At 35.1% G+C, this 26,109-nt stretch overlaps 1 protein-coding gene across 8 annotated transcripts in view; it reads right to left on the bottom strand.

Moving 5' to 3' along the window:
• Window positions 1-5,495: 5,495 nt before the first annotated feature.
• TEX15 (testis expressed 15, meiosis and synapsis associated) overlaps window positions 5,496-26,109 on the bottom strand; it is an 88,073-nt gene continuing 67,459 nt past the window's right edge. For all 8 annotated transcript variants that reach the window (XM_047716782.1, XM_047716798.1, XM_047716792.1 and 5 more), the window contains 4 exons: window positions 16,258-23,627; window positions 14,241-14,299; window positions 10,171-11,411; window positions 5,496-7,458 (listed from right to left, as the gene is read on the bottom strand). In XM_047716782.1, the coding sequence (XP_047572738.1) occupies window positions 7,421-7,458; window positions 10,171-11,411; window positions 14,241-14,299; window positions 16,258-23,627 (8,708 nt within the window). In that variant the 3' untranslated portion in view covers window positions 5,496-7,420. The remainder of the gene's footprint in view (window positions 7,459-10,170; window positions 11,412-14,240; window positions 14,300-16,257; window positions 23,628-26,109) is intronic.

The following is a 26,109-nucleotide window of genomic DNA, read 5'->3' on the forward strand; positions in this document are numbered from 1 at the left end:
TTATAAAAAAATAAAAAAATTTCAGAAAAAAAAATCACAATGTGATTCAGCAGTAACACTTCTGGGTATACATCCAAAATAATGAAAAGCAGTCTTGAAGAGTTATTTGTGGATCAATATCTATGGCAGTATTATTCATAATAGCCAAAAAGTGGAAGCAACACAAATGTTCATGGAATGAATGAATAAACAAATGAGGTATATACATATAGTGGAATACTATGCAGCCTTAAATAGGAAATTGTGACACATGCTACAACATGAATGGACCGAGGCCATTATGCTAAATGAACTAAGTCAATCAAAAAAGACAACTATTGTAGGAATCCATTTATGAGATATCCAGAGGAGTCAAAATCAGAGACAAAGTAGAATGGTGGTTGCCAGGGACTGGAGAGAGGGAAAGGGGAGTTGTTTAATGGGTTTGGAGTTTCAGCTTTGCAGAATGTAGAAGTTCTGGAGATGGGGGGCACTTTCTTCAAAATCGATTCTGTCCCCACTTTTTCTCTTCAAATGCTATGCTGAAGCTTATTCTGCTCCATATTCTTTATGAAGAGGCAGGCTCTCTAACTTCCTTCCCTCTCTTATCTCAAGACCATTTACTTCTGTGGTAATTTCCTGGGCCTATAGCCACCTTCTTAACTTTCTCACAGATCAACTATATAAAATGAAAGTAATGTTTCAAATATGTCATCTATTGAAAATGCACATACAGCCTGCTGAACCAGCTGTGTTACTTTTGTTATCTTCCACTAATTTTTCAGGGCAAAATATTGAGACAGACAAAAAATGAATTTTTTCTCCCTGCTTTTTGGGTTCTTGATCTAGGAACCTACAATAATGAAAAAAGTTTCTCCTATAACATCTTGTAAGCACCCATCAAATGGCAAAGTAAGAACAATTTGTTAGTGAATATTTTATCCTGCCCCTTTTAGACGTCAGAGTTAAAAAAAAAAATCCAAAAAAGATTTGAGAGTGGGAATGATAGTAGTTTATTTTCAAAAAGACAAAATGAGGGGCGCCTGGGTGGCTCAGTGGGTTAAAGCCGCTGCCTTCGGCTCAGGTCATGGTCCCAGGGTCCTGGGATCGAGCCCCGCGTCGGGCTCTCTGCTCACCAGGGAGCCTGCTTCCTCCTCTCTCTCTGCCTGCCTCTCTGCCTACTTGTGATCTCTGTCTGTAAAATGAATAAATAAAATCTTTCAAAAAAAATTAAAAAAAAAAAGACAAAATGAAAATCCATTCCACTCAGTAAAAATATACTCCAAGTTACAAACAGCAAATGTATATTAAGCATCTTCTATTGCTCAGCCCAGCAGTGGACATTTGGAATTGAAATGTCAGTGAGGTATTTCTGGCTTGAAAGCAGCTTACAATCTTTGTTAAGAGCAAGCAAGATATCTCACAAAGTGAGATAAATAATGGGAGAGATGCTCCCACTTGGTGTTAATAGGTTTTAAAAGACTATATTTCACCCCACTGGAATCTAGGAATACTTGTAAGAGTAAGGCAACTTTAAGTTGAGTCATGAACAGGCTTTTGAGTTATACGTGTTGAAAAGTTGAGAGGTCTTTAGCTAGAGGAGACACATGTGATCACAACCTAAAGCATTCCACTGACATTATGTGTGTGGCTGTATGCATTATGGAGAAGTAAAAGGAATACATATCACACCCCATCTCCCATGGAATAATTAAAGTTGGTGGAGAGAAACAATAGATTTTATATCCTAGGCAAGGCCTCAATGTAGCATAGTAATTTGGCATTATCCCTTGGCCGAACACTTGGTTTAACACAGGAGTGAAAGGAAGTACCAGCACATCCCATAGAACATATTCCTGGTTGAAGGATTCCTGGTAGGATTCTTTTTTTTTAATTGTGAAATATACATAACAAAATTTACCACCCTATTTTTCAAGTTTACAGTTCAGTAGTTTAATACTTCATTAATATTCAGACATGGTGTCAAAACACTTGGTTGGGAATCTGTGGATTAGGAGTCATTAACTACCTGATTTAGTAGAACTCCCAACATGAAAAATACATTTACTTCTCAAAACAACTAAAATAGTCCTAGCCAAAGGACTGGAATTATTAGTATGTACAGAGCAACTATCTTTTAATCAAACATGCAAAAATATTAAATTATTGTGGTTTTTTGCATATTCTATAATTCAAATTTTAAAAGATTATATATTAGGTACCATAAATTGATGTCTGGAATTTAAGAAGCAAGTGGCATGTCAAAGAGAAACTTAAGACAGATCTTATATTCTTTTCAAACTAACAATACTGGAAACTATTAACTAATGTTCACAAAGATGAGTTGAGGAATAGAAATCTTATATGGCCTTCTGAATGAATGCATTATAAAATAAGCAAAGAATGCTTCCTTTTATGGGGCTGATATAAAGATTAGTTTATGCACATGCAGAGAATAGCATACTTTTAGCACACGCCAGATGTTCAGTGATTGCTGCCTGAATGTAAGTGTAATCTTCAACCAAATAAGCTCAATTGACTGGACTAGCTTTCTTAAAACAAAGATGTTCGATTTAAAAAAAAAAAATTGTATCTGTCATAGATCTAAGCTATTCTTTTTTTTTTTTTAAGATTTTATTTATTTATTTGACAGACAGAGATCACGAGTAGGCAGAGAGGCAGGCAGAGAGAGAGGAAGGGAAGCAGGCTCCCTGCTGAGCAGAGAGTCCGATGCGGGGCTCAATCCCAGGACTCTGGGATCATGACCTGAGCCGAAAGCAGAGGCTTTAACCCACTGAGCCACCCAGGCACCCGATCTAAGTTATTCTTACCTAATAAAGGAAAATAGACTTTAAAAATGAAAGTAGTTATCTCAGGATATATGCAGTTTCTTGTGACAAATTAGAATGCAGTGTATTATGAGATTAAGGGTTCCGTAGAATATTTCAAAGGAGGTTTCCTGTAAACACCAGAGGGATTCTTAAATGGTTACAAGATTCAGAAATAAGAAGGTATTAATAAAGCAGTCAGCAGAGCTTACTGCTCAAGATATGAGGATTTTGGTCTTAGAAAATTTTCCTGTCTTATTCTCTGAGTTCTTTTAATCTTACTTTTATATTGCATTACTAAGCAACCTCTTACTTTCTCGGTTTCTTTTCATTAGCTAGGAATCTGTAGTCACTGCTCTTACAACTGTACTCATCAGAAATTGAAAAATGTCTTATAAAAATAATTTAGGGGCGCCTGGGTGGCTCAGTGGGTTAAGCCTCTGCCTTCGGCTCGGGTCATGATCTCAGGGTCCTGGGATCGAGCCCCACATCGGGCTCTCTGTTCAGCGGGGAGCCTGCTTCCTCCTCTCTCTCTGCCTGCTTCTCTGACTGCTTGTGATCTCTCCCTCTGTTAAATAGATAAAATCTTTAAAAAAAAAAAATTTAATTTTCTTCCTCCACAATCTATTTTTCAAACTGTATGGACAACTGGCACTGGACAACATGGCACTCAAGCACTATCAAAATTGTACAAACTGAATTCAAACTATGACTGTAAAAAAACCTTTTAATAGTTTTAAAATACCACATATGCCTGGACATTTTTTCCTCATAAAATTATATCCATCAAAAAAAGTATGGAAATTTACTCTATTAAAACCTCAAATCAGGGCGCCTGGGTGGCTCAGTGGGTTAAGCCGCTGCCTTCGGCTCAGGTCATGATCTCGGAGTCCTGGGATCGAGTCCCGCATCGGGCTCTCTGCTCAGCAGGGAGCCTGCTTCCTCCTGTCTCTCTGCCTGCCTCTCTGCCTGCTTGTGATCTCTCTCTGTCAAATAAATAAATAAAATCTTAAAAAAAAATAATAAAACCTCAAATCATTACACAAAAAAATGTTTTGGGGAAAGAAATTAGCCTGAAATGACCTCAGTGAAAAGAAATTTTGGATATATACAGAGATTTAAAAAAGCATACACCTCAAACAACTTATAAGGATGATATGCCTTGAAAAATTTTGTCATAGAATTCAAAAAGCCTCTACTGATGACAGATATTGATATCAAAGATGCATGACAGGATACAATCAATAAATCAATCATTCTACAAAATGAGTTAAAAATTTTTTTGAAGTTTTGTTTTGTTTTTGCTTTTGTTTTTTTTTAAATTTAGGGCTCCTGGGTGGCTCAGTCGGTTAAGCATCTTCCTTTGGCTCAGGTCATGATCCCAGGGTCCTGAGATGGATATGCCAGGCTCCCTGCTCAGTGGGGAGTCTGCCTGTTCCTCTGCCTCTGCCCCTCTCCCTGCTCATGCTCCTTCTCTCGTGCTGTCAAAAATAAATAAAATCTTTTAAAAAATTTATTTACAGAGAGCATGCGAGCAGTGGGCAGTAGGGAGAAGGGCAGAGGGAGAGGGGGAGAGAGAATCCCAACCAGACCCTACGCTGAGAGCAGGGCCCAATGTGGGGCTCCATCTCATGACCCAGAGCTCATGACCTGAGCCAAAACCAAGAGTCTGATACTTAACCAACTGAGCCACCCAGACATCCCATTAAAAAAACAATTTTATAAGTCAATCAGAGAAAGACAATTATCATATGATATCTCTGATAGGAGGAATTTGAGAGGCAGGGCAGGGGGATTGTAGGGAGTAGGGAGAGAGAAAAATGAAACAAGATGGGATCGGGAGAGAGACAAACAGTAAGAGACTCTTAATCTCAGGAAACAAACTGAGGGTTGCTGGGGGGCTGGGGGGGGTAGGGATAGGGTGGCTGGGTTATGGACATTGGGGAGGGTATGTGCTATGGTGAGTGCTGTGAATTGTGTAACACTGATGATTCACAAACCTGTACCCCTGAAGCAAATAATACATTATATGTTAATAAAAAACAATTTTAAATATTTTTATATCACATACAGATGTATCTCCAAAAGTTTATATATTTAAGTTCACTAAAAAATGGTTTTGGGAATCTCCTCATTGTGAAAATGAGGGGTATAAGCCTTGTATGTGGCTAGATCCAGAACTTAAGTTTCACAGGTACTTCTTAAATATATATATATAAATGGAAGGCAGAGTGATATAATTAAAACATAAGAATACAGAAGTTAATTTGATTACCTCCCTGATCATCTCAGCTTCTGTATCATCCTGTCATTCTCTGTTCTAGTACTTTATTTTGTTTTCCGTATTACTTGCATGATGTGAAAGGAATCACTTACATGTATATTACTTATCCTCTTGAATGGCATGAGAACTGCATGAAATGTAGGGACTCTGGCTTGTCCTGTGGAACTCCAGGAAGTAGGGAAGTTTGTAGAGTGGGGGGAAAGGAAGGTGAAGGCAAAACCAAGTTGCAGTGGAAGGAGGGCTCCAACAGTTTATTTAGTTGTCTAATTAAGTCAGTTCTTTGTGGTTTGTTTTTCATGTAGTGGGTATGTGTAAATCAAGGATCAATCATATATTTGTTCATTAGTCAAGAAACACAAAAGGGAAAAAAAACACTGAAACTCGACGGAATTCAGTTTATTCAGGTAACTCTTTAATTCCAAAACAATAATATTTACAAATAACCAGGTTTTTTAAAAAAATAATGTTTGCTCAAATTTTAATTTTTTCTATTTTTACTTTTGGAACCAAAACACATATTTGGGGGGGGCAGGAAGAAAATGCCCTAGTTTTTCATGTGCTGTTTCGTAGCACAGATTTTAAAATATAACTGAATATTTAGATAAGGTTTTTTCTTTTTTTTTTTTTTTTAAGAAATCAAAACTCATGAAATAAAAGTATCACAAGATAGTATTAACAGAAACTGAATGTTGTTTAAAGAAAGCATTTTTTTTAACATTTAACTTCTGGTTTATCTAATAGAGGCATTTTTAATAATAAATTGACCAAATGACTGAGATAATCATTTTTTGAGTAAAGTATTACTGTTTTAATATCTGTTCAGGAGTTCAGATTTTACAGACTAGTTTCAAATAAAACTATAAGGACAAAGCCCTCACTCCACCTTCCTCCCTTGTCCATGTTATTTTAATATTGCTTAAATTCTATAATCTTCAAATTCGTTAGTTCTTTCTTGCAGTTCTCTGCTTGACTTTCCTCTTTTAAAGATCTGTTAGAGAAGAACCTTAAGTAGTCTGAATTCCATTGTATTTGGTTGTGAGTAAAGAGTCTTATCCTGGGGGTTCTTAGTGTTTTTCTAAATTGAAAAATTAGTTTCTACATAAATTTGGCTGAATTATATTCTTTTTGGAGGCCTATGTTAGGTAACATAAAAAGTCTGCTAACATAGAAAGTATGAGAAAACACTAACTCTGCTATTTGGTTTGAGCCAAAGCAAATTTCTTGTCACATCTTTTGGCCCACTAGTACTTGAGAAAGGCCCATCCAGTTGTATGGGATCTTTCCAGCTGTAATTTTACAGGGTTGGGTGTTAGTGGGCAGAGAGGGTGCTAAACACCAGAGTTATACACTGCAACTCCTGTTGTTCTATGATGATTATTTCTGAGACACTTTTTGCTTTTGTGGAATGTTGGAAAAGGAAAAAAAAAATCACCACAGCATTAAAAAATTTCTATTTGTGCTGCATTATTTAAATTACTAAAATATGGCTAAACTAATGGCATAAGCTAAAGAAATTATTCCTTATTATTTGCTACAAAATCAATTTTAAGAAAAGTTTGAATTATGAAATACAATACAAAAGAAATAATCTTGTGGAAGAGGGTCCTAGGAAAAGCTACTAAATGTACTTTAATTTCAATACAATGATATTAAACTACTTCAAACATAAAAATTTTAAAAATCTCTACTCAAAGACAAACACTGAAAATATACAAACCAAATTCCCTATTAAAATGTATTTTGCAAGTAAAAATTAGAAAATACTGAAATTAAAGGAATTTGTCACATTCGACAAAGAATTATGTAAAATATCAAGAATTATAAAATTATTGGTCTGATTGACCAATCCAAGTAAAAAAAATATCCTTTAAGTCAAATGGCACAATGCTACTATAAACAATATATCAAAAAATATCAGAGAGAAAAATCTTAAAGATTTTACTACTATTGCTTAAGTTTACTCATATTAAATGGTACATTTACTCTCCTTATTCCATTAGGATAATCTGAAAAGAATTTTTATATAACTGTAACATTTGTGATGGAAACATTTCAAAATATTAATATTTCTGATGGATATTGAAAATAGCCTACTACCATTCACTAAAATATTGCATGGAAATAATTTTGGTATTTCAGATGTCAGAAATTGATTTCCAATTGCATTATATGATACACTATTGCATTTAAACATTTTATAAAGAGCTATATGGTTTATCTTTCCTACCACATTTACATATATTAAAAAAATGTAAAAATAAAAAGTAAGTAAAAAATACTTGGAAAAACTTGTTAAATTCCCTTTATTTCAGTAGACAGAAGACTTTTTTCAATGTCCTGGCTGAAAAGGTTCTTGTTGCCACGGAACTGAAAGAAAAAAACCACAAAGATTTGAGATAAGTTAGTGATGCTGACTAAGCATAATACATAATAGTACAATGGAAGACCTGAGTTAAGTTAGTACTAAAAATATTAGAATTCAAACTGCACATCTGCCCTTTAATAGCCATGGGATCTTAAAAGTTATTTAAGGATCTCCGAGGAGTACTTGCCTTATCTGTAAGAGAACAATAATCTCTACATGCCTCTCTGGTATTCTGGGAGAGTTAAATGGAGTAAAGGAGGTAATAATGTGCCTCACACACAGGGCTCACCTAGCCCCTCTCTTAGTTCCATTTATGGCACTGAACACAAGTATCAAGAGCAAAACATCAAAAATGGGCCACAGGGATTTTCATATGTTTAGAAGGATGTAGTTCCTGAAAGCATGAGCGGTGATCTCTATAGATTATTTGTACTCATAAAAACTAAATGAAGTGCTTACTGCCTCATAATACCTTTAGAGCTACTTTTGAATAATACAGTAAGTAATTGTTTCTTTTCCTTTTATTTTCACTTGACTAATATAACCAAGTAAGTTAACAATTAAAATTCTTGAGAATCAAAGCCGGATTTGATCCCAGAGTTATCTTTTTGAGCATCACCAACAGCTTAATTATTAAGAATATGAAAAAGCTCAAACTCTGAGAACCTTTATGAAACAATTACATTCAAGATTTCCTATTTCAGAAATGAAAATTTCTAGTTTAATTCATAGGCTCGCCACATCTACTATGTTTGGTCTGTTTATTATTACAGCAACAGCAGTGTGCCAAATTAATCACAAAGGAAAATCACAAAGGAAAATCACTTCGCCACTTCCACTCCTATTTCTTTCTCCTTTCCTTTACTGTTTTTCTTCTGTTTTAGGTGAACAATTTCCAGTCTTGTTTAAACTCATTTGGTGGGTCAGGATGGGAAGGGAAAAATGCAGAGATAATTACAATACCATATAATACTCATATAACTTATCATGTGAGAAAGGCACACAAAAAGTTCTATGGAAGTACAAGAGGAATTGTATGAGAGAACAGTAAGTTCAATGTGGCTTGAATACAAAGGTGGAAGTGGTGGGAGATGAGGCTACATAAACTGTGAAGGACCCTGCGTTTCAAGCTAAAGTATTTGAATCTTATCCTATAGGTCATAAAGTGTCAAGTGGCAACTCCAACATAGAGGTCCTGTGATCAGATTTTTTAATTAGAGACAGAGTTATGCTAACAAGCTGCTTCTTATCCAATTCAGACCAAAGAATGAATAAATGAACTCAATTTTTTTTCTACTTACTAATTTATGAGAATCTAGAGTTGGGAAAAAACTTTTTATTATTTTTAAAAGTTTATTTACTTTTATTAATCTAAACACCCAATGTGGGGCTTGAACTTACAACCCTGAGATCAAGAGTCACATGCTCTTCTAAATGAGCCAACCACATATGTTCCAGAAACAACTTTTTAATTTGAAAGAAATTCCCTTGCATTTCTCTAAGACCTTAAAAGATGGTTAAACTTACTTACAGTACATATTACATATGATGGTAGAATACTGGAGTGTTAATGGATAACCGTAGTTTTTGTCAGATTAATAGTTGTTTTTAAATTTTGCTTTATATTGGTAAATATACATTTCAATTTAATTTTAAAAATCCATGTTCTAAACATATTTTACAAATAAAGTTCCATTTAAGAGAAAAAATTTCAACTTCTAGTGGCAAATTACCAAGCTGTTCTACTCACTTATGCTCAGATAGTATATTAGAATGCCAAGAGAAAGTCTGCTTTATCTGATGGAAGTTTCTTTTTCCAACTTGGTTTTTTACTTTTTCTCCATTTATCAAAATAATGTTATTTTCATAGTAGGAAATCTAGAAAATATTAAGAACTCCCTCTACAATCCCCCAATTTTATTACCCGGAGGCAGACGAGTTAAAATGTTGCTGTATTTCATTTCAGTATTTCTAGGCATTCCTTTACTTACACAGGTAAATTTATATGACATAGTTTTAAAAATTATCATTAAGTGGCACCTGGGTGGCTCTGCCTTTGGCTCAGGTCATGATCCCAGGGTCCTGGGATCAAGTCCTACATTGGGCTCCCTGCTCAGCAGGGAGCCTGCTTCTCTCTCTCCCTGCTGTTCCCCCTGTTTGCACTCTCTCCCTGTCAAATAAATAAATTTAAAAACTCTTTTAAGAAACCCACAAACTGGGGCGCCTGGGTGGCTCAGTGGGTTAAGCCTCTGCCTTTGGCTCAGGTCATGATTCCAGGGTCCTGGGATTGAACCCCACATCAGGCTCTCAGGGAGCCTGCTTCCTCCTCTCTCTCTGCCTGCCTCTCTGCCTATTTGTGGTCTCTGTCAAATAAATAAATAAAATCTTCAAAAAAAAACCCCCCACAAACTAAATTAAACTGTGTAATTGTTGCACTGTATTTCACGGTATGAATTAACTATAATTTACTTAACTAGTTCCCAAAGTTGGTTTTTGCTGAAGGACGTATTAGTGATATTATCACTTCTTTTAGTTTCAATCTCTGACAACCAGATTCCCATGTGACAACATAATTCACAGATTTGAACAATTCTATGAGCCTGCACAAAAAATGACTACTATGGATGACCTGCTGTAAATTTCACTTACATAAATGTACAAAGAGAGAAAAGTAAAAACTCAATAAAGTGAGCACTAAAACTTATAAAACTTACCATAAGTCCATGGAACTTCTGGAAGCACACCTGAATCAGGAGGGTAAGGGTATACAGGTTGTGGGAATGGTTGATGGGGAGCATACTGTGAAAAAACTGGCTGCTGAAAATTGTAGGGAACAGGCATTTGAGATTGAAAATACCCATTCACTGGCAGAAAGTCACTTGCTTGTCGCTCCCCAGCGAAGTAACCAAAATATTGAGAACATAAAAGATTGGAATGTGAACTTTGAACTGTACTTGCAATTGCAGTCAACATCCCAGGAGGAGGTGGCTGTACTTCGTATGTTATCCCACGATATGTCTGGGTAAGGGAACTGCCGCCACTGCTGCTGTAATGGTAAACACACCAAGCGTAGTAAGGATATGAAGTTCCAAATGCATGCGCTGAAGAATTACATATTGGAGCACATGCAGACTGTGGAAGTTCATTCCAATATGCTGCAGCATTTTGAGTTAGGACTTTTGGATTTTCATTATTTTGTTGTTCAGAAAAAGAGTATTCTGCTGTTTGATTTACATTAAGGGTTATGTCCTCAGATGCTCCTAGAGGTATAGAACTGGGACTCAAGGTATCCATGTATTTTTCTTTTAACTCAGGTTTTTCAGGCTGTGTTTTATTTACTTGCAGAATAGGAGATTTGTCCTGGTTAAATTTGGACTCTGAAGAATTGGTGCATGCAGAACTTTTAATAGAAGAATTTAATACTTCATTATCTTGAAGTTCAAAGACAGTGTCATTCGTTTCTAAATTGGCAGGGATGTCCCTAACAAAACGGAAAATAGGCTTTGAGAGCACTGATCCATCAGGCTCAGTTCCTGGTTTTATGTCTGAGGAACAAGATTTCTCTGCAGGATTAAGAAATCTCTGTGAAGGCATCTTGTAGTCTTTTGGAAATACGCCATCTACACTTCTTTGTTCACAAACTGCGAAAGAAGAACAATCTTTCTTATCAGTTTTTGTTTCAGTAGCACTAAAATTCGCACTGCTTTTCTTCATGCTACTTAAGTTTCCCTGTTGTCCAGTGAGGTCTTTCGAAGTATTAGATGAAATATTAGTTAAATCTATTCTGCCCTCTGGCTTTGATGTGCAAGTGTCTTTTAAGTTCTTTGAAGGTAAGAGTGAGTCAGGTAGTGATCTTTCCACCTCAATCTTTTTTGGAGATACATGGTTTCTTTTCAGATCGCCAGATGAAGTTGCTCCTGTTTCGCTTGGACTTTCGGGATGAGATCTCGTGGTCCTATTAAGTATAACATATACACAAAAACAACTTTAAATATACAGAATCCCCAAACTTAATATAAACATGAATTTGAAGTTTTTATTCAGGAGAATTCTTAAGATTTACATTTTCTCTATCAGCAGTGTATGTGTAACTTATTCCCCCAGTTTCATTCCTTGCTTTTTTTTTTTTTTTTAACATTTTATTTATTTGACAGAGAGGGAGAGATCACAAGTAGGCAGAGAGGCAGAGAGAGAGAGAGGGGGAAACAGGCTCCCTGCTGAGCAGAGAGCCCAATGTGAAGCTCAATCCCAGGACCCTGAGATCATGACCTAAGCCAAAGTTAGAGGCTTAACCCACTGAGCCACTCAGGCGCCCCTCCCTTTTTTTTTTTTTTAAACTTTATTTATTTATTTGACAGAGAAAGAGACCGGGGGGGGGGGGGGGGCGGGGAACACAAGCAGGGGGAGAGGGAGAAGCAGGCTTCCTGCATGACCCTAGGTGAAGCCAGACGCTTAATAACTAAGCCACCCAGGCACCCCTACTTCCTTGCTTTGAATTGAGATACTTTTCCTGCAAAATATTACACACTCCGCATTTCAAATGCATTTCCAATACATTTAGAAATATATGCAGTGTGGTCAATATTGTAATTATTTTATACACCAGATATTTCCTGACAGAGGCTTTTAGAAATAGGAAACTACATCCAATTTTTTACTGTAGTTTTGCATTCATACACTTCCAACTTGTTGGTGATCTTCTTTACTTTAATGGCTATATATAACTGACAAAATCTGTGCCCTGCCCCTGCCAAAAGATCATCTTCTGTTATTGGGAACTACCCAAGATAGTTTTTCCATTCAAGGTTAAGAAGAGGAAATACAGACCTCCAAAATATCATGCCAATTTAATATCCTTGACATTCCTATCTAAATTTAGAGAGTCTCAACCAGGCTGAAGGAAGCATCCACTATGGAAATGTCTAGAGCCAGACTGTTAATAGAGGTCTCCAGGATGATTATATTTTTTGGTGTCTCATCAAATTCTCTGAATTACAAGTGGAAAAGAACATGTTGAAAAGAAAAAAGTAATCGTTCCTCCCCAGGCAAAAGAAATTAATCTTTGGCCTGGAATCTGTATATATTTAGTTTCAAACTAAATGCCCCATATTTTACTTAATCCAGCCTCTCTAAAAGGCCTTTTAAGCTTTTTTTAATTAAAGATTTTATTTATTTGAGAGGGAGAATGAGAGAGAGAGAGATGAGAGAGAGCACAGAGGGAGAAGCAGTTTCCCCACTAGGCAGGGACCCTGATGTAGGACTCGATCCCAGGATGCTGGGATCATGACCTGAGCCAAATACAGACGCTTAACTGACTGAACTACCCAGGTGCCCCTCTAAAAGGCATTTTATTGACAACCAACATCTTCATCCAATTCTGTACAATATTTTGACATTTTGCAGAAGGTACAATTTTTGCTTTATCACATTTCTAATGATGTTTCAGTGATATCTCAACCCTATACATTGACAGCTGCTTGTATGGTCACTCTTCTACCCATTCTCTTAGAGAGTATTCTTCCATGAAAATATCACCCCTTATTAACCTTATATTTGGATTAATTCCCCTATGTGAGCAGGAAAGTCTGATTTTTGAGTATCAAATACTACCTATGTTTAATTACCAGAACTAAGATGATTGTAAAACTGGTTTATGTTATCCCTTTAAAAGCCTATTCATCTTTGTGCCACTACACAACTATTTAAAGAGTCTGAAAAAGGATTCTAGAAATATAAATAAAATGTATAAAGAAGGGGAACCAAGTAAGACAGAAATTAGAATTCTCATCTTTTTTGTTCTGTATTACCCATTCTCTCATAAAATAGAAAAAATAAAGCTTGTCACAAATTGACAGCTCTGAGAGAGCTGAATGAAATAAGAGATGGTCAATATGTCCAGCAGCACCACTTCATGTCAGATTGAAAAAATATAAATCATGTAGGGAGTTTTTCATAAAAACAATTCAGTTTAAAGAACTAGCCTTTAGGGACGCCTGGGTGGCTCAGTTGGTTGGACGACTGCCTTCGGCTCAGGTCATGATCCCGGGGTCCCGGGATCGAGTCCCACATCAGGCTCCCAGCTCCGTGGGGAGTCTGCTTCTCCCTCTGACCTTCTCCTCGCTCATGCTCTCTCTCACTGTCTCTCTCTCAAATAAATAAATAAAATCTTTAAAAAAAAAAAAAAAAAAAGAACTAGCCTTTATTTGGAAATCATGTTCCTCCTATATCATGGTGTTAAACATCCTTTAATGAGACAGTAGTATAATACATGTATGTTGATGACTAAGTTCCCCCTTAGTAATATAAATTAGCAATTTCTATTTTTTTAACCAATTTTGAAATCTGACTGGTTTGTAGTATCCACAAGTTTAAAAAACTCAATCTAATCACTTGTCATATTATCTCCTTTTGAGCAAACCAGTTAGTAATGCCCATAAATTCTTTAAACAATGTCTGTCAAATGGAATTTTACTTTTTTATTCTACAGAACACCACTCTTCTCTTACTACTACTTCTACCTCTACTCAGAATCTCCCTATCCTTTTAAATTACTGAAAAAAACGTTCCACAGGGTATACCTTCAATACTTACAGAATGAACTTTAAATTCCTTAAACCTTAAAGTACTGCCTAATCTGAAACCTTATTCTCCCTCCTAACCTTACTCTTGTCCTCTAAGTTACATGTATATCCAATAGAGGTATATAAATAAATGTGTTAGCACTGTTCCTTAATATGTGCTTAATTTTGTTTTTTCTTCAGATAGGGCTGATGTCAGCTGTTACCTTGGATGCTTGAATGTGGCCTCTTCTCTGTTGATTTTTGTTACATCTTTCATGTCAACCTATGTTTAAAAGTTACAAAGAAAACCTACATTGGTAATGGCATAAAATACAATATAAATATAATTTTCACATCAGATACAATTGCTTGTTGTGTCATCATCTAAAAGGCTCGGTCTAAAACCACATTCATTAATCCTCCCCCTTTCAAAAACCAGGGACTCTGCTAGACTTCCCATATGTCACATATGTTTAGAGAGACTTTTCTAAAAAGACATTTTGCAGACTTATTTCTATCCCCATATCTTATAACAAATCTTGGAGTCCATTTATAACTGCTCTTTTTGTATATGCTCTTTCTGGTAAACCAGTCATTAAGTCCCATTTTTAAGTAATTGTCAAATAGGGACTTTCATTTCTTATTCTGTAAAATAGCACCCTCAACTAAGCCCTGGATGACATGTTACTTCTAACTGTACTCAGAATCTCTACTCTTTAAATCATTGAAAAAACACATTTCACAGGACATTGCCTTCAATACATACAGAATAAAGTTAAACTCCTTGGGCCTATATTTAAGACATCTTATAATCTGAAACAATATTCTTTCCGAAATATCCTTAGCTTACTGGTATTGTCCACTAAATTAAATTCTTTTCTAGACTTAGTTTTAAACTCATTTCTCAAATAATGTCAATAAACATTGTGCCTTTGCTCATAATATTTTCCATAACTTAGATACCCCTCTTAATTTAACTTTCATTAGATAACACATTTTCCCAATTTAAGACAAAGCTTTGGTCTGTGCTCTTCATTGAAATTAAAAAAAAAAAAAAACTTTTTAAAAACTTTTCTTCTAAATATTTATAACACCTTCGTATTATTCTCATTTTACTGTTGAGGTGGCATACACAAATTGTACTCTTATTGGAAGTATGCTTACAAACTGGTTGTTTAGTAAACATTTTCCTATCAACACAGTGAAATAAATGATTGGTTTCCTGGCCTCCAGAACTAGTTTAATTAACAAATACAATTTCAGTAACCTAAGACAAAATTCTTACTTTTCCTTTTGCATATAGGATTCTCTTTACTTCTGAACTGAGAAATTCTCAAAAAATTTTAAGAGTAGCCCCTGAGTGTAGGTTGTTAGGTTAGTATGGGCTCTGGAGCTAGACTGCCTGGTTTTACATCTGGGCTTGTCCATTTATTAACTCTGTGACCCTGGGAAAGTTATTTAACCTTTCTGTACTCTGTCTTATACCTTTAAATAAGACAATAATAGTACCTTATAATACTATGTACTATAATAGTATGTACATAATACTATGTATAATAATAGTACATCATAAAGATTTTGTGAAAGATAAAGAAGTTAATATTTGTGCAATTGTTAGAATAGTGCCAGGTACAAAATAAATGTTTTCTATAATTTGTTAAATAAAATGTGTTTATGTAGGACTTCTTGTAACTCCTTCCTAATCACCTATTTAAAAAATCTGTCCTATTCTTTCCATGTGGATAATGGGCAAGAACACAGGCTCCATTAGCCAGCTTTTAATATTTACTACATTAAGTATAGCCTTGTTATATAGAAGCTACTTAATAAATTAATAACTTACATTGACATTGGACATCCCTTAAGAAGTTATATATATTCCTCCAAGAAATATCTTCTAAATAATTTTTAGTTTAAAAGTAGACATTTGCAAGGTGTTTCTCATATACAGAATCATCATTTTGTAGCTAATAGGAATTATTTCATCCAATTTTTTTTTTTTAAGTAAACTCTACACCCATCATGGGGCTTAAACTAATGCCCCCAAAATCAAGAGTTGCATGCTTCACTGACTTAGCCAGCCAGATATCCCTAATACAATTCTTTACTTAGTAAATTCACATTGCAAGGCAATATACAAAGCATTCTCAATTTTTACCAATCTGCAAACTACCTGTTTCAAGAGTAGACTTGTTCTCAAAAGTAATACTTACATACGTTATGTTTTGAAACATTCGTTACCTTTTGTTTTTTACAGCTGGAAACAGTACTCTTTTTCTCTTGTTCCTGAGAGTCTTCACATTTGTCTACAGTGATAGATCGTTTTTTAGAGGAATTTGAAACATTTTTCATTATGCACTCTGAAATTGAGGGCACGTTCATAAAAGTACTAGATTTACTGATACTCTTCCTAGGTTTTACATGCATATTCATTTTTTCTTTTCTCTTCAGTTGAAAAGTCTTCTTTCTGTTATGTAGCATTTGGCACAGAATAAAGGAAATGGTTAATTCGGCATTTTTAGCACATATTATCTTCATATGTTCAATAGTTTTCATGACTTTCATAATATGAGCCATTTTCCCTAAATCTTTCTGAGGGGCAGCCATTATATTTTTGAGCAGTGTAGAAAACTGATTGTAGTTGTATTCTAACTCTGTCATAGTGCTTCCGTAATTTATGGATGCTATATATGGCACAAAGTCAATATATGTAGAAACGGAATACTTAGACATCTTTAGAAGTTTTTTTATTTCTGAAAGTTCTGCAAGTTCTCTTGAGAGCAAATGAAGAGCATATGAACAATTAATCCCTTCACTATATTTGTAAATAATATCCAGATCTTTTTTAAGTTCTGAAATAGCAGTCTCTATGACATTCCAAAGGCAATCTGTTGAGTTATCTTTAAGAAACGAAAAAGAAGCCATTTTTTCTTGGCAGCAAACCAACTCAGGAAGAAGTGACAAATCAAACCAAAGCATACCTCGAAACCTCTGTTTGTCTAGTTTCTTTGCCATTGTGTTTTTAAGAAAGTGAACAGTTTCTGAAAGCATGACAATTTCAATATAGGTTTCAATGGCTGCAGGTTTTAAAATTATGGCTCCATGGTTGTGGTTTTTCACCATGTCCAAAACATTTTCTTCTGTGATAAAAATATGATCTATGTTCTCTTCTTGCAGCATCTGAAAGTATTTTTTTAAAATTTCTAGGTGTCCAATACATCTCAAAGTGAGTTCCTCCAATTTCTCAGAGTCTGCAAATTCAGCCTGATCCAATATTTCACTAACACAACAGATATCTGGATGTGAAAGCAAAGTACTGTTAAACCTACAGTCTTCTATGTTAACTGTAGCTTTGTTTATTAGGTCATCTGACTTTCTGGAAGCAATCTCAGTATTCTCAAGCCGAAAGTTGGATATTTGTTCACTGCTTAAATCTTTAGACAACATATCATATATATTTTTCAACTTAGAAAAAGCATACTGATTCATTTTGAGTAGCATTTCTTTATCCTTCTTTCCTGAATATTTTTTGCTGAAAGACTGTCTCCTTTCTTTCCAAACAAGACTTTTTGCAGCATCAAAAAAAATATGTTCCAGACCATAAAGAGATATCTTAATACTTACTGCCTCATTGTTCTTAATAAAATTAACTTTTGAGGAGATCATTTCTATGATAATCCACAAATGATCTTGTTTTCCCGGATAGGAATCAACTTTAGGAGAGTCCCCATACATACCAATCAGCTTTAAAGTACTTTTTCTTAAGGTTTCTAGGTCTCCTAAACTATCTCCAAAGTTAACTCCACAGGTAAATGGAACAGAAAGAGAAAAGTCAAAGCAATCAGAACAACGCTTCATTATTGCTTCACATTCATTAATCTGCCGTTTGTATTTTAAGAATGCATAGTATGAATTGTTTTCCCTTTTGGTTTCTTCAAACAATTCAATTAACTGATCGTGATAGTTTTGCAACTCACAGAATGCATTATATTTTAACCTTCCTTGAAAAGCAGGATAGAAATTGGATTGTTGTTGAAATCCACGTGGTCTACCAATCAGCTCACCGTACAATGTTTCATCATACCAAAGCAAGCTTCGGAAAGTTGGTTCACCTCCTAAGAGCCTTTTTTTGTTTTCAATGAATTGAATAGTTTCCAGCATCATTTGAAGTTCCACCAAGGAGTCAACAGCACATGGTTTTAATTTGTGTTTGCAATTATTCCACAGGTTTTGTTCTACCAACAGTTCTCTTGAAATCAAGATTTGTTCATGAGAACATTCTTGTTTTCTTTCAAAAGCTTCAACAAATAATGGGAGAATACTTTGACAAGCCTTAGTTTCTTCCTGTAGAATCTGAAAAGATGATGTTTCATCTGCCCTTCTCAAAATTTGAGCTAGCCTAGGTATAAGAGCTGAATGATCGGCTGAGCAATGTTTTTCTTTTAATCCATTCATGTTTGATGTAGGCTTCTTCTCAGTAGAGGATTCAGAGGTTTGAGAGCGCATATGTAAAACAGGCCTATGATTCATTCCTGTAATGTGTGGTTTGGAATTACAAGCTATTTCTGAATGCAACGCAGAGTCAGACTGAGAGTTATTACTAACTTTAACTCCCCCTTCTTTCTCTCTTTTGCTAAGATGATTAGAAACTGTGTTATTCAAAGAGACTACCTCAGTAATATCTTCAAAGATTGGATGAGAATCAATAACATTATTTTTAATTCTTTTCTCACGTAAGTAGGAGGAATCTTCTAAGATCTTATTCTTTTGGTTTTTGTACTTAGTAGCAGTGAATCCTTCAGTCATGGTTTTTATGTGAAGTGAATCTTTTGCTTTTTCTGCATGTTTAACTTTCCACATTTTTCTGTCCTGAATGTCTGTCTTTGCCATACATTTTTTTGAAGAGGAACACTTCATATTACCTTTTAAGAGCAAAGAACTATCATTGGAAAATAGTTTCTTCATTGTATTTTTCCTACAACTTTTACTTTCTTCGGTTACTAATTTGAGACCCAACTCAGAATTCTCAAGAACACCTGATTCATTCTCATCTATATGGAAGCAATTACTTGAAGACCACTGTTCTGTTTTTAGACACTCCTTTCCACCACATCCTGGCTGACAGTGTGGTACATTAGTGGATGTTGCAAAAGAATCTACTGAAAAAGTTCTCTGTCTATCCAAATAAGATTCTGAAGATTCTCCTTCACTAGCTGTCACTGGAGTGGTTGTTAACAATTGAGGAACACTGTTATACTTTTTGCGGGTTATCAGAGTTGGATTTAATGAGTCCATAAGCATGTCTTCTGTAATTATGCCTGGTTTGGAGCTCTGAGCTCCTGGTTTTGAGCTCCATTCTTCGATAGGAAAGGTTACTTCCAAGTTTCTTTTATAACCAGATAAAATAAGGTTATCTGGTTTATAGATATCAACATTTAAAAAGTGCTTCACATTTGATTCTAAAACTGAAATAACTATGTCAGTTTTTACTTTTGTGTGCGTTATACAAGTTGCATCATTTTTGTCTCTGCTAAAACTTACATTATTTTCTTTTATGCAATTTAAAGATACTGAATTACTCTTATTTATTAATTTATTAGTCTCAGAATTACTTTCTTTCATTAGATCCTTAATTTTATTATTTGCTGAATGGTTCTCAGGCTTTTCATATTTACTGATGTTAGATAAAAATGTTGTGTCAATTTTATTTTCTTTTTTAGTTAGTTTATCTGGGCAGGATGGGGAATACAAAAACCCAGTTTTTCCAGAAAATGGCTGAAGTTCTGATGATCTCAGACTTTTCATACACCTCTTGTTATAAGCTGAATAACGTGTACTTTGGGGTGTAGAGCACAGGGCTAACTGTGATTCAGGATACCCCTGATCACAAAATTCTCTCACATGAATAGTGGTGTGACTTCTGGAGATACTGCCAGCTACATTTTTCTTAGAAATGCACTCTGTGATTCTCTCTCTACTTGTTTTGAAAGACTTGTGCTTTGATACATGAGTTAATGATTTACCCACTTCAAATCCCAAAGCTCTTTTCTCTCCTGGCTTGTCATATTTTTTTGACAAAAAATGTTTAGTGGAATAGTATCTTCTTTCAGACACAGAACTATAACCTTGAAGGTCACAACTTTCCCAGAAATTATTGCATATTATTGCATATGATTTTGGTAATGGGCCTTTTCTTTTTTCTCCTACTTTAGCTATAAGTTGCAAAGATGTGTGAACTCTCCTATGGGCTTTTTTTAAGTGAAGAACGGCTCTGTCAAGTTTTCTGGAAAGACGTTTGCTTTTGCATAAAGATGCTTCACTATTTAGAATATCTAGGACACTCCTAATGTGTTTTTCTGACTTTGAAAATGTTTTAATTCGCCCTTGGGATAATGAAGAAAAACATTCAGATGAGTCTTGATCGGTTAGCTTCCTCCTCTTTCCATAAATTTCATGATGTCTTAAATCCTTATGTGCTGTGTTCTCATTCCTGAAAGGTGTATTTGGCTTTCTTTTACTAATTCTTGATCCTGTGTCCTTTTTACTTCTAGTATCATTACAATCAGTTTTTGACTTTGTCAAGGAACAACTTCTTTCATTATTTAATGCTGTGACATTAGAGGGTTCTGTAAGCAAAGGTCCACTGTTTTGTTTTTCAGAAGCATGATTCCCTTGTGTATTATGATTTGCATCAAGAGAAAATGAGATTTCAGATTTACTCACTAGTCCTGATTCTTGGCTTGTATTACCAGATTCATTTTCACATGGATGATGTGAATTTTCACCAGAACACTGGGAATAGATTTCAAATCCTGGCAATTTCTCCTCCTCATCCATTTCTGGTTCTTTGGTTTTAGTTATGTTTTTGCAAAAATTATCTTCCAATGCAGGGGATTCAAAAGTGGGAGTGAATCCTGGCATAAATATATTAGTGATTTTCACTTGTAAATCTGGAAGTAAAACTGTATTGAAGAGCTCTTTGTCTTTTTGTGTAGAGGAACAGGAAGAATTACTTTCCTCAGAGTAATGTTGATCATTATTCTCCCTTCCTCTGGAGCTTTTCAAAACTTCCCTCTCCCCATTATTGCTTCCCAACAGACCTTCCCAATCAATACGAGACTTTAGAGCCTCATATGAGGCCCCAAATTCTTCATACAGAGCATTTCTATGGTTAGGAGTATCTTGTTGAATTAGAAAAGCATCATCACACAGTTCTGAACCCAATTCAATCTTATTTTCCAATTCACAACTCTGAAGAATGGGGCTGTCACTGACTGACTGATTAAATGAGTCATGAAATGTATTGTTATCCATATCCATTTCACAATCAGAAACCTTATGTTTGACTAACAGACCAACATCTAGACTCTCAGAAGAACAAGTTTCTTTAATCTGGTATCTTTGGTGATCTTCATGATTCGTGCCTAATGTAGGTACCAAATCACCAGTTATCTGTACTGCAGCATTTGAGGCTACATGCACTGAAGATGCTGCAATTTTGGGAAGTGTTGTGGAAGCCAAATGCTCTACACTTCTGCTTGTATTTTGAGAATCTTTCTGTTTTATGGCAGTGATAGTATCTTCACTTTCTAAAAATGCAGTTTCTGTTGATACATGTCTTTTCCCCCAAGTCAAATTAAATGTACAAAATTCTTCAGAACTCAGAATTTCTACATTATTGTAATTTTCATTCTCCCTTCTTTCATCTATATTGGCATAATTTTTGTCTGTACGAAAACCCTGCTTCTCATCTTTATATATATCTAGTCTGTTGTTTTCTGTAGACAAAGCAGTGTCTTCATCTTTAGCCTCATTTTCATTTTCTTTATCATTGTCTCCTTGTTCTTTAAAATCAGTATTCAGGTGTATATCACTGTACAACTCTGCATTACAGCACACAGTATGACCCTGACCTTTATCAGCATTTTGAAAAGTTTCTCTGCAGTCTTTTTGCATGTTCTCCAGTGACACTGGATCATTTTCATGGACAAATGTATGTTCACCAGCTATGCTGCAATCTGAATTGTCATGAGTTGTTTTAATGTCGTGAGATGAAGTAATTCTATTAGTTGGCAATTCTTTGTCCTGAGGAATGTCTTTTGCTTCTTGAAAAGCATTAGTCATAATGTTAACACCATTTTGATTTGGTTTTTCCAATTTTAGTTCCATTAGTTTTTGAGAAATTGCAAAACTTGTATGAATATTATCTTCATACTCCAAAGAGGGTTGAGAATGTTTTTGTGAAAGGCTCTCCACTCTTGGAGTAAGATTACTTTCTAATTCCAATGCTAGATGATCTAGGTCATATTTATCCTTTGTGGTAAATGCAAAAGATTTTGGTATTTCTAATTCTTGAGTAATTGGTATTTGATCACAATTTTTTCCAAAAGAACAAAGACTCTCATTCTCTTTGTATTCTTGGTGCAAAGAAATGTAATTATCTACTGGACTAATTTTCGCTTCATTAGTAAAATCATTTTCTTTCCACAAAATTTGCTTTTCTCCATGTTCAGAATTATCCTCTGGACTAGTGAAGTCTCTCATTTTTCCAATATTTTGAAGGTACCCATGTATGCTTTCCTTCTTTTGGAGAGGAAAAACTGTAGACATTTGTTGACCAGTCTGATACATAGTTTCTAAATTAGAAGACCATGATTCCTGAGAGATGTGACTACTAGCCCCTTCTGTACAAGTATTCACTGATTCGTGAGAGTTAAGTGGTTCACCTTCTTCTTCAATTAAAAGTGGGATGCTGCCTCTCTGCCGGGATCTCTGGACTTTTTCCTCATTGTGTTTTTGGTTCTCAACTTCTGAAACTGCATTTGGCAAACACATTGGGAAGGAAAAATTGTCTTGGCCCTTACACTGTCTTGCCATGGTAATTTTATTGGGAGTTGTATAATCATAGTTCTTAGTGCCCAGGTTGTGAGCCTGTGACTGTGAATCATCGAAAGAAACTTTGAAGCAAGGGGTGTCCAAACAATTAGTAAGAATAGAACGATCACCAGGCACAACTTCAGATGAGAAGGTAGAATTATTTCGCATAGATGATAGGTGTACTTCTGAATTAAAATTTAAACTCTTCTCAAGTGGCAAAATCTTATTTAAACCTGTAATATTATTATGTTTTCCTATGCTTTCTTCTCTTTTCATCAGTCTTGGGTCTTTAATGAGTTTTGAAGTAATAACTGTGCTTGAGCCATTATTGTTATGAAGGGGAAAAGCAGCAGAAAGATCACTTAAAACATTTTTAAGCTGTGTCAAATTTAACATGAAGTCCCCATTAACACTTTCTCTGGTATCACTGGGAAAAAATGAAAGACCTGAATCATATATATGTACTTGAGAAGTGCCTCTACATTCTGCTAAATTGTGCTCCATCTGTCCACTGTATGTTTCATGTATAGGAATGTTTCCATTTTGTACATTTCCGTAGGAATTAGAAATATTTGCGTTGGAAGGATTTATCTCTGAATTTACGGCACTGCAAGAACAGTTTTCCTGAACAAATGGATCTACAGGTTTCCTGAAATGCTCAAAGATGACAGTAGCATCTTTTCCTTTTCCAATTCTTTTCGCCACTGTACAGTTATTCAGAGAGCACGTTCTTTCTGTGGAAATAATTTTAAAAAATATGAAAAAATAGGAAGGAAAAGGGTTTCTACATTGAACTCTTAACATAGGTAAGCTATGTCACTTGTTTTAACTGAAAGTTCACTATGATTATGATTAAAGTTGGTCTCATCAGAAAAAGCAAGGAGAGAAGAGTGATAAACCAATAAAATAGAAATGATACAACAAAGAACTCTGTCCTAGACTACCCTTACTAAAAAAAGTATTTACCACAGAAATTTGAATTCTGACAAATACAAATAAAGAGAAAATTAAAAAAAAAAATAGAAATATGTTGCTCAAAGACTAGATATTTCTTATATTAATTTCCTATATTCAGATACTTAATAACAGAATCTACATATCAATAGGCAAAAGTGTCTCCCTTTTATCTACTGTTAACCACCTTCTCTCTCTGTCAGGAGAAAACAGAAACAGAAAGAAAAGGGGAATGAAGGGGGAAACAGAGGAGAAAAGAGCAAAAATATTCCATAAAATCCTCCTCAGGAGCAAAAGCAAAGCACTACTCTTGCTTTATAGTGAAGTAAGTATTCCTGCAAATAATGTATATAAATACAAATCTGGAAAATGAAAACAAATTTTCTTTTATAATTATTGGAATTTATTCCCACAATTTCATAAAGAACTAACTATAACAACAAAGGAACCTATAAAAATGCATAGTTACCAAATAAAATGTTCACAAAACATTCATAGGTAATGCCCCAAATTATCTTTATTAAAACAGATATTAATGATGAGAAATTGATGGTGAGATTTATGAATATATGAAACTATAATCATATTATTGGGATGTACCATGAGATTCTTTATCACAACATACTGAAAGATAGCTTTGTTGAAGACTTCTAAATTTTGCAACCAAGTATAATTATATATATTTATTTTTTAAGATTTTATTTATCCATTTGACAGACAGAGATCACAAGTAGGCAGAGAGGCAGGCAGAGAGAGAGGAGGAAGCAGGCTCCCCGCTGAGCAGAGAGCCCGACGTGGGGCTCGATCCCAGGACCCTGGGATCATGACCCGAGCCGAAGGCAGCGGCTTTAACCCACTGAGCCACCCAGGCGCCCCTATATTTTTTAATCATAGTAAGCTATAATGGAAATATGACCGTAATAGAGATATTCTTGAGAGTAAAAGATGCAGTGAACAGACAAAAAATGGTGGATCCCTATACAACTTATACCAAAATAAAATACAATTCATTGAAAAAAAAAAACCATAAAAGTATTAGAAGAAAAGATGGAGAGATAGTTTTATCATCCTGAGACAGAAACTAAGTACTTTAAAAAAAAAAAAAAGATTTTATTTAACACAGAGAGAGAGATCACACATAGGCAGAGAGGCAGGCAGAGAGAGAGGGGGAAGGAGGCTCCGTGCCGAGCAGAGAGCCTGATGCAGGGCTCGATCCCAGGACCCCAAGATCACAACCTGAGCCAAAGGCAGAGATCTAACCCACTGAGCCACCCAGGCACCCCGAAACTAAGTAGTTTTTAAGATAAATATCTGGATATCAGAAAACTAGAAATTAAAAAAAGATGGCAATTATATGTAAATTAAATACTTTAACAGGTCAAAACTCATGATAAATAAAACTTGGACAAACTGGTGAAAAGTATTTTCTGAATTAGCAAGCTTAGTACATACTTACACATAGAGTGCATAAAGAGTATATAGACATCTTCAAAAGATTAACAGAAAGACAATACAATAGAAAAGTGGGCAAATATATGAACAAGAAAATCACAAAAATTATGAACACGAAAAGATGTCCAATGCCACTAAATAAATAACAAGAGTATGGAGCACCTGGGTGGCTCAGTCTTTAAGTGTCTGCCTTTGGCTCAGGTCATGATCCCAGGATCCTGGGATCGAGCCCACATCAGGGTCCTTGCTCACTGAGGAGCCTGCTTCTCCCTCTCCCACTCCCCTTGCTTGTGCTACCTCTCTTACTGTCAAATAAATAAAATCTTTAAAAAAAAATAAACAAGAGTCATATTAAAAAACTGCTTAGATTGGAAAGACCTGAAAGGATAATTAATATCTTGCAGATGTAAAGCACTCTTATACTATTCATGGGAGTATAAACTGGTACTAATTTCCTAGAAAGTAAACCTAAATTTTTCAGCAAAATGTAATGTATAATCATCTATACCCAGTAAGTTTACTTTTATGCATTTATTATTCTAACTTACTTGCATAAATACTCAATATATGTACAAGAATTTTTAGAATAATAATCCAGGACAGCTGAAAGCTAGAAACCTAACTATCAATTTGAGACAATAAGGTTTCAAGATATACTACAATGATATGGTAATTAAAATAGTATGGTACTCGCATAAAGAGACAAATGATTCCAGTTATGAAATGAGTAAGTCATGGGAATAAAAGGCATAGCAAATGAAGCGCAGTCAATGATACTGTAATAGTGCTGTATAGTGACAGATGGTAGCT

The sequence above is a fragment of the Lutra lutra genome, chromosome 2, assembly GCF_902655055.1.
Source record: "Lutra lutra chromosome 2, mLutLut1.2, whole genome shotgun sequence".
NCBI classification, from domain to species: domain Eukaryota; kingdom Metazoa; phylum Chordata; class Mammalia; order Carnivora; family Mustelidae; genus Lutra; species Lutra lutra.